This window comes from Poecilia reticulata, linkage group LG4, assembly GCF_000633615.1.
Source record: "Poecilia reticulata strain Guanapo linkage group LG4, Guppy_female_1.0+MT, whole genome shotgun sequence".
Lineage (NCBI taxonomy): Eukaryota > Metazoa > Chordata > Actinopteri > Cyprinodontiformes > Poeciliidae > Poecilia > Poecilia reticulata.
The window spans coordinates 5,398,545-5,408,182 of record NC_024334.1 but is presented as its reverse complement, the minus strand read 5'-3'; the positions used below and the strand labels follow the sequence as shown (position 1 = coordinate 5,408,182).

The following is a 9,638-nucleotide window of genomic DNA, read 5'->3' as shown; positions in this document are numbered from 1 at the left end:
GTGGGTGTGTGTGTGTGTGTGTGTGTGTGTGTGTGTGTGTGTGGGGTGACCTGCAGTGAACGAGTCTGTCGATTTATTGATTCTGTCTCACACACACACACACACACACACACACACACACACCCTCTGAGAGGCCAACATGGTCCAGGTGTTTGTCACTGAAACAGTTGGTTATTTATTAGTTGCTCCTCTGCCTCCAGGAGGCGCTGCTGAGGCTGAAGCTGCATGCAGGCTTCTTCCTCTTCCTCTTCCTCTTCCTCTTCCTCTTCCTCTTCCTCTCTGGGACTCTGGAGGAATTCCTTACATCTAAAATCTGCAGAGAAGGAAAACTTTCTGTTTAGATCCAAAGATGCTGCTGTCTATTTGGGATGGGCAAAATATTTTACCAAGATTCATTTTGTAGTTATTATTTTAACACAGGACCTAGATATTATCAGATATTATCATTTATTATCAGTTATTATTAGATATTATCAGATATTATTAGTTATTATCAGTTATTATTAGATATTATCCGATATAATTGAATATTGTCCGATATTATCTGATATCAGATATTAGATATCCAATATTGTCAGTTATTACTATATATTATCAGACATTATCTGATATTGTCAGATATTATCAGATATCATTAGATATTATCTGATATTGGATATTATTAGGCATTATCGGAAATTGTTGGACATTATCAGATATTAGATATTTTCAGATGTTATCCAGCATTATTACATATTATAAGATATTATTGTTAGGTATTATCTGTTATTATCAGATATTATTAGATATTATCTGATATTGGATATTATCTAATATTATCAGATGTTATCCAGCATTATTACATATTATAAGATATTATTGTTAGGTATTATCTGTTATTATTGGATATTATCAGATATTATCTGATATTATCAGATGTTATCAGATATTATCGGATATTATCAGATGTTATCAGATGTTATCAGATGTTATCAGATGTTATCAGATGTTATCAGATATTATCAGATGTTATCAGATGTTATCAGATATTATCAGATGTTATCAGATGTTATCAGATGTTATCAGATGTTATCAATCCCTCCAGAGGTTTCAGACAAAATGCTGAACTGTTTTCTAACGTAAAAATACTTTGAAGTTTATTAAATCTGTCTGCTAACTGTGGCTCAGTGTGGGCGATCGACAGTCTCTGGAGAGAGAGAGAGAGAACCGCTGGAGGGGGCGGGGTCACAGTTCACTGGCCCCGCCCCCTCCATCTCCATGGTAACCATCATGCCAGTCTGTGTGCTTGGAGGCAGATGGTTGGGCACCAAGCTGGTTACCGTGGGAAACCAGCGTCCAGAAGTTCTGAAAGAACCATCAGAACCAGAAGTAGTGGTTCTGGTTCTGGATCATCTTTGCTCATTGGGTTGGTTCTGTGACCACTCCATCTGAGTTCCTGAACCGACCCAGAGGAAGGTTATCCTACACTGAGATGAAACGGTCCAATCCGGACCCGGGTCGGGTCGGGTCCGGTCTCTGTTCCAGGCTCTGTCTGACTCCATCCAGGTGTTTCCTTCCTCACTTCCAGTCCAAACTCGGTCTGTGTTTAAACCCGATTCCAGCCCAGTTCTGGACCGGTTCTGGGCGACTAGGTGCCCGGGGACAGTGGACCTCTGGGAGGAGGCTCCGTGTCCCTGAGTCTGAATTACGCTGTCTGTCCGTACATCCGGTCCGGTCCGCTTCAGTCCAGTCCGGTCGGTCGGTGAGAGTTTCATCTTCAGAATCTCTCAGGGAGGGGGGGCTACTGCAGCGGGGGACGAGAGACACCGACACACAGCGGGAGAGAGAGAGCAGGCCAGAAAAGTCCCGGCGTCAGCAAGTTGTATTGATTAAAAACTAACCTTCCAGTCTTCTCCTCTATCACTGCGCGCACAGCAGAATTACAACGAGTCAGGAGAGAGGGCCGCGGAAACACTGGAGCTAACGGAGAGAGAGGAGAGAGAGAGAAGAGAGAGAGGGGAGAGAGAGGATGGAGAGAGGGCCGCGGAAACACTGGAGCTAACGGAGAGAGGGGAGAGAGAGGAGAGAGAGAGAGGGGAGAGAGAGGATGGAGAGAGGGCCGCGGAAACACTGGAGCTAACGGAGAGAGAGAGAGAGAGAGGATGGAGAGAGGGCCGCGGAAACACTGGAGCGAACGGAGAGAGAGGGGAGAGAGAGAGGATGGAGAGAGAAGAGAGAGGATGGAGAGAAGAGAGAGAGGATGGAGAGAGGAGAGAGAGGATGGAGAGAGAAGAGAAAGGATGGAGAGAGAAGAGAGAGGATGGAGAGAGGGCCGCGGAAACACTGGAGCGAACGGAGAGAGAGAGAGAGAGAGGAGAGAGAAAATGGAGAGAGAACTGAGAGAAACTGAGAGAGAAGTAGAAACAGAGGAGCGATCCGGCTCCGTTCTTTAAACTTCCTGTTCTTCTCAACACGCTTCCTAAACTCTGCTTCTGTCTCCAGATGTGTGTGTGCTCACTTTAAATCAACGCTGTGTGTGTGTGTGTGTGTGTGTGTGTGTGTGTGTGTGTGTGTGTGTGTGTGTGTGTGTGTGAAGTACATGCCGGGATGAAGAGGAGAAAGTGATCCAGAGAGGAATGCTGAGGAAGAGGAGTGAGGATGATGAGATGGGACGGGTAGTAAAGTGAGGGAGTGTTTAAAGGTGGGGGTCCTTGGCGATGGTAGTCACGTCCCAGGCCGTCTGGTCGTCCCTAGCAACCAGACATGATGTAAGACGAGGATGAACTTGAACTTGGCCAGGCAGTGAGGATGATGAGGAGGAGATTGGTGAAATGTGAACGTTTGGCGATCGATGCCGGCCGATCAGAGGCGACACACACACACACACACACACACACACACACAGAGGAATGGTGGTCTGAACCCTCCCATGGTCCACCCACGGTTTGTTTGGCGCCCCCTACAGGCAGTGGACGGTTTTATATTTGATCAGAAGTTCTTCAGATGTTCTTTGGACTTTTAGCTGCTTGTCCAGGATCTGCTCAGATGTTAAAATAAGGCCTTATAAGGTCTTAAATTAATTGTAAAAACATAAGTTGGTCTTAAAAACGTTAATCACGGGTCTTAAACCACGTCGTGGCAGGACTTTTAGATCTCATGTACGTAGTTTTGTGTTTTCTCACAGGACTTTTCGTTTTGAATCATCGTCAGACATCTTCATTACATTCTTGAGGCAGTTGTGGCTACCGCTAACTAGCTGCTAACATACCCTTGCTAGCTAGTGTCTCTCATTGATGCAGATTTATTGCTATTTTCCTGTACGACATAAGATGCTAGGTGCATTTTGTGCAAAAGTCTTTACGGGGCTTAAGGCTGTAGAGCAGGGGGGCCCAAAGAGGGCCGACATCCTGCATGTTTTATTCTCTCCCTGCTGGTAGTAACAACCTGTTCAGCAGGTCAATGTTCCTCGTAGGCCTCTAACGAGCCTCATTGGATCCGGGTGCGTTAAACCAGGGAGACTAAAACATGCAGGATGCCTCCAGGACCCACTCTGGGCTCCACTGCTGCAGAGCCACAGGCAGCGAGACGTTCAAAGCTGCAAACAGACCTGAGGGGGTCACAGTTTGGCTCCCCTGGTGATGCTGAGGGCTCCCAAGAAACAGTCGCTGCTTTTACTGCCACTGGTCTGAGAGCAGCTGTTGGTGTGACAAACTGAAGGTTCAGTGGATTTTAACGGCGGTCCAGTTATCCACACATCCATCCGTCCTAGTCTTCCTCTGGGCCTCCTGCTGGGTCACCTCACCATGTGTTTCCATCATTTGTGAAAAAGATTCTGATGTGTTGAGCTCCTCAACTGCCCCAACCTAGAGGAGGCACTCTACCCTTTTCTGGACCTTCAGATTTGGAGGTGAACCGATGCAGTGGGAGCTGCAGATCACTGCCTGGTGAAGCCAATCTGACCCCAAGACGCCCAAAAGGGATCAGCGCCTTGGCCAGAAACGGTCTGTGAAGGGCAGAATTGGTAACACAAGGTGACCTTGGCGGAGTCCGGAGTTGTTACTGTGGAGGGAAATGTAGCTGAGAAGGAGAAGAGCCTCGTGAGAACGGAGAGCCAGCAATGCTGACAAATAAGGAAAGAGATGAAAATGAACAATAATTAATGTCTTCAACTGAAGTGTGATTAAATGTCTTCATATATGTGTGTGATTTTCTTTTGTACATTTCCGTTGTGATACAGATTTCATTGAAACAGGCCTTAGGACGTCTGAAATGTGAGATGGTCTGGAGGAACCCTGATGCTGACCCCTGTGTCTGTCTCCACAGTGGTACCTGGGATAAGGACTCCGGAGGCGCAGACGCCCTCTACGGCCAGCCTGTCCTCCAACACCAGCTGTCCCTGGTCAACCCCGTCACCGGTCCTGCAGATCCTGGCTCCACCGTCAATGACTCGGCATCGGCATGGCTAAAGCAGATTAAGCGCTCCCATGCTGCGAATCGTTCGTCCCAGAATTCCTTGCAGCCTCTTGGATCGTATATCTGTAGTGCTGGATCTGAGTCCTGAACCTTTTTCCCTGAATCCCTGACCTGTGGGGCTATGGGGGAAGCGACCTGTTCTGGGAACGTCATCAGACTGAGTCCCAGTTACTCCTCTGTGGAGGACCTACCTATCCATCACTTTGTGCCGTGTGAACTTGCAGTGGTTTGAAGCCCTCGAGGCTGCCACCACCCCTTCCTCCTTAGTGGATCCCTGCAGCTGGCTGGGGGCCGCCTGGCTCAGAGACACCAGCTGAAACAAACCTCCTGGGACGGACGCTGCCTCCTTCCCTAGCTCTCTTCAGGACTTGGACGGTAGCATGAGCTGAGCCGGGGGCGGAGCAGCATGAACTGACCGTGGGGGCTCTGGGTGGGGCATCCTGAAGGTGGTCTGGATTCGCTGCTACGCTTCACCAGGCGCTCGTTTCTCTGGAGGCTTCATGGCTCATCGGTTTCTCTCTTTTAGCCTCCATTCTCTCCTTCCATCCATCCACCTGTCCAGGTGAAGAGGCAGCGTACGCAGGGCGGGCCGAACCCCCGGGGGTCCGGAGCCACGCCGCCAGTCAGGGGAGAGCCCCGCCTCTCAAACTTAAACAGTGAAATCATGAGGAAAAGTGCAATTTTGTTGACTAGTTGTTGGATTATTAAATATATCTAAATGTATATTTTTCTTGTAGTCCGCTCAGACCTGGGACTCTAAAACACTGAGCGACAAACCGACACGCAGCCTTGGGGAACCCCAACCCAGTGAGAAACCCCCAAACCGCGTCGTTCTTTGATAATCTGGTAGTTTGATATGAGAACGTCTGAATCAGAGATCAGTTTCTGAGCAAAGTACTGATGTTCATTCAGCTCAAATAGGAATGAATAACGATTCCTTTATTTAAAATTTATTCTGCGTCAGCGAAACAAAATGTCTCCTGAGGCCAAATCAACAATTTAAGCTTGAAACAAATCAGTTTGGCAAGATAATCTGCCTGGCAACGGGCTGCCATGTGATTGGCTGGGTCTTTCAGAGGCTCCATCCAATCACAAGCACTTCTTCCTCCAGCTGGCCTATAGGCTGTGAGTGTGTCATCAGGGGGCGTGGTTTATTTATGAAGATTTTAACTCTTCTTCAGTTTGTTTTTTCTTTCTTATTCTATAAATATCTAAAGACACACACACCTGACGTTAACATGAGTTTAAGTGAAAAAGTCATAAAAATAAGTAAAAAAATCTGCATGTGTTCGTGTTTGTGGCCGTTTTCTCCATAGATGACGTAGTTAGTGATAAACGGACGATATCCCAACATGAGGCACTTCCTGTCGGTTCTTCACTTCCCTGCTGCTCTCGGTTCTTTTCATGCTTCCTGGCAGCAATAGAACCGGTCCGCTCTTCAAATCCGAAACGTTCCCCTGTCTGTCCCGTATCTAAATTAGCTGATCCTCGTCTCTGCGCCACAAACACTAGCTGGATGTCCAACCTGTGGTCAAACCAGCTTCAAGGTGGCGTGGCCTGCAGGTGGCGCTGTAGGCTGTGAAGTTGTGAAGAACTTCCTCCTGAGGTCAGATGGTCTCCTCCGTGTTTGAGGCTGGATCTCCTGAAGGCTGCAGATGGAAACGTTCGCTGGACTTTTTCCACCACAGCAGCTCCAGGTCCGAACCACAAGCTGCTCTACAGCCCATAATTATTCATACCCCTGGCAGACTTGCCTCTATTTTGTTTCTGATGGGGCACAAAGCTCTTTTTATATAGGAAACATATCTCTATTATAAGATACATAAAAAATCAGCTTTAATTATATTAGAATAATAATCTGCCTCAATTATCAATTAAAGAATTGATAATGAGTGAAGCTTACTAGCTACATGCCTGTCTTGTTGTATATATAGCCAAACATTGGTTGATACTTATTCCTCTCATATTAAGCTTGATTTTAGATGTGCTCTGATACCACCCAGTGGTCGGAGTGTGAACTACATGTGGTTCATGGCAGTGGAATTGTGCAATAGGCCGATAAAGTATTAATAATCTGAATCCTCAGCTAGGTTGTGTAATAAAAATATATTTTAGACTAATGTTTTCTATACATGATATATTAAAACAGACCACATGATAAAATTCTAAAATTAATTTCTAATTTGTGTTTGAAGTTTTTTAGTGACACTCGGCAACTAATGAATGGAAATGAGTGATGCTAGTCTTTAGAACCAATATATATAAATTTAGATATATTTGTACAAAAAAAGTAAATAGTATTTTTATTATATATAAATATTCATAAAATAATTATTTTCACAAGTGTATAATATCTGTTTTATCTGGATTTAGGGAACAAAAGCTTCTAGGACATTACAATAAAGACATTTTTCAGTAGTTAGCTCTATTTGAAACACTGCAGGATAAAAACAAATGGTCAAAAATATATGCTGAAAATCAGTTTGTAAAACTGATTTCATGGGACTGCTGTGAAGGAATTTTACAGTATTTAAAACACTATGATGATGAAAAACCAGTGGCTGTTCAAAACGAAAAATTTTACACAATTTCAATCTTTTTTGAGCAAAAACATTCTCTGTGAAATTGTCATTGTAGTAAAACTGAACAATCTGTTTCATTCCTTAACTGCCTGGTGTCGCTAATTAGCATCATAGCTAAATTTACACTAATGGTGTCTGAAATGTTCAAATTTATAATGTCTAAGTTTTGGTGCACTCGGACATTCAGGCATTAAGGGGATGTTAGCTTGTGGGCGGAGCAGCTTGTTGGTCCTCCACTGTTCAGATGGAGTTATAAACCGCATTCTGATTGGTTGCTGGATGTTCTGGTTCTGGAGCAGAGATCAGCTTAGTGGAGCCCAGACATCCAACTCCACCTGCAGGTCAGCTTCAGGACTCCAGCGTCTCCCTGTTGTTGCCACAGGGCTCCAGTAGGGGGCAGAGCAGCAGAAACAGCTTCCAGCGCTGCTATTTGCTGCTCGTTTGACTGAATCCGGACCTTCTGGTCGACCGCTTCGTGATCTCCTCCGTCTTTCCAGGGAATTTTCCATCTGTTGCTGGAAGGTTTCACGTCTTCCCGTTTGTCTGCCTGATTGTTCCCAGATCCGAGTATCGGATGTAAATTATGCAATATCTGCTTGCACTCTGAGACGTCTTTTTATGACCGCAGCCGGACCCTACTGGGCCGCTGCGGTGGCTCTGGTCCGATGAGCCAGGCTGCTGTCTCATGAACCCGACCTTAAAGGTGCGGACGGTTCTGTGAAACGGATCTGTCCGGTTCTGTTGGGTCCGAGGCTCAGTTCTGTTCCTGCCTTCCCTTTGGCTGTGAGTTGGGCATTATCTATCTGCACTAATTATGAGATGCTGAATACAGAAAAGCAGCTTCTAGGTCGAATCGATTGAAGGGAATAAAATGAGAAAATTGCACGGACATTTTTTTAAAGTGTCAAAAATCTGAATCCGACTCTGGCTAAGCGTTCGAGACATTTTTAAGAAACTGCGATGAGTGAGCAGTAGTGTGGGCAGCGAGTTAGTTTGCTGTTGGTTCGTTTAGTTGGTTCTGCAGTGAAGGCAGCGGGAGCGCCTCCTACTGGCTGGAGCCCTGACTGAGGGCTGTATAGTTTATTGATTTTAAAGCTGCCCTATTTTCTAATGCAGGACTTTTTTAACAATGACTAAGTGAGGAAACTGGTGTGAATTTTCTGACTGTTTCTACGGAGGTTGTTTTTTTCCTGGAAACTGGATCTAAGTTGAAAACTTTCCCGTTTCCTCCTTTTTGCTTGGGTTTCCTTTTTTATGTATTTATGAACATCTCCTATGTTGATCCTCTTCTGCAGCCCAGGGTGACCCCCACCCCAATGTAAATGGATGTTACAGTTTCTGTATGTTCAGTGTTGATGAAGCTGAATTTAGTCCTTCTGAGGGAAAACAGCATTTTCTGCGTTTGAAGGAGTTTAGTTGTTAGGCAGGAGACATAGCCGGCCAAACGATGCCCGACTAGAAATGCATCCAGGCATCTTTTTTTCTGTTCACCATTCCATGCAGAACAATAAACAGCTTGATTATGCAACATGATTTTTTTCTTTCCCATCTGTTTCTTTCTCCACCTCCTCCTCCTGCACGCCTCCACCGCTGCGGAGCGACGGGACGCCGTGATCGGACCTCCTGCTCCGGTTCCTCCCAGGAATCAATTATTCTAATGATCAGTAAATCTTCTCTTTAATGTCTCCATTAACGGATCAATTCTTCTCTTTCTGCATCAAATGAAACAAAAACCCAATCAGCAACCCAGAGATGGTGCTTTAGTCTGGAGGTGCAGAGGAAACCGGGCCGATTCTCATGAACCGGGCAGCAGGTCCGATCACAGCTGAACCAGAGCTGGAACCAGAACCGATCCAAACCTCACTCCCCCAGAGGAGCTCCGCTGCCCCATCAGGAAACGGAGGGGCAGTTTTTACCCCCATCATGCCCCAGGAACAGGAGCCCCCTCTCCAGCTGCTGCTGGGCAGTCGGGGGTCAGAGGTCAGGGGTCGGGGTGTTTCTGAACAGATCACTGATGGAGGACTAGACCGTGCCTCCATCTTGCTTCTCCACAGCCTATCATGGCGCAGCAGTCTAATCTGCATGAGAACTATGCACTGACTAACAGCCTTCACGTTCTTCCAGAGGGGGCGCCGTGGAGCGAACCCAGGAACCAGCATACTCCACCATATATGAAGATATGAAATGTAGTGCCTGTGAAGCTGTATTCTCCTGAACCTGTTTATATCTCCGGAACACCAGTAGCCTTCTGACTCTAGCTGATGTTCAATAATCACCAATAATCACCTGATGTAACCTGCATGCTCCGCCATAGCGTCTAGCAAGACAGCAAGTAGGAAAAACAACAAACTTCCTGTTCATCTTCACCCTCCTCTTCATCAACTCACCACCATCTGCAAGGGACGCCTGACAGGCATCTACTGCAGGACGAGGGGCCCCAATGGGCCCTGCCATGATGGGACGCCATCAGGATGAGACTCGCACTCTGATGGGTCCCTCTCTGATGGGACCCGTTCTAAGCCCTTCAGCCTCGCACGGTTCTAATCAGACAATCTCCAGATCACTGTTAGCATCAGCAAACACTCAGCTGGTCCCCTGTATATA

General features: G+C 46.3%; 1 protein-coding gene across 1 annotated transcript in view; it reads left to right on the top strand.

The window, feature by feature from the left end:
• Positions 1 to 8,567, top strand: part of nfia (nuclear factor I/A) — a 70,722-nt gene extending 62,155 nt beyond the window's left edge. Inside the window, 1 exon segment of the mRNA XM_008406504.2 lies at positions 4,303 to 8,567. Coding sequence (XP_008404726.2) covers positions 4,303 to 4,317 — 15 coding nt within the window. The 3' untranslated portion in view covers positions 4,318 to 8,567.
• Positions 8,568 to 9,638: the final 1,071 nt, after the last annotated feature.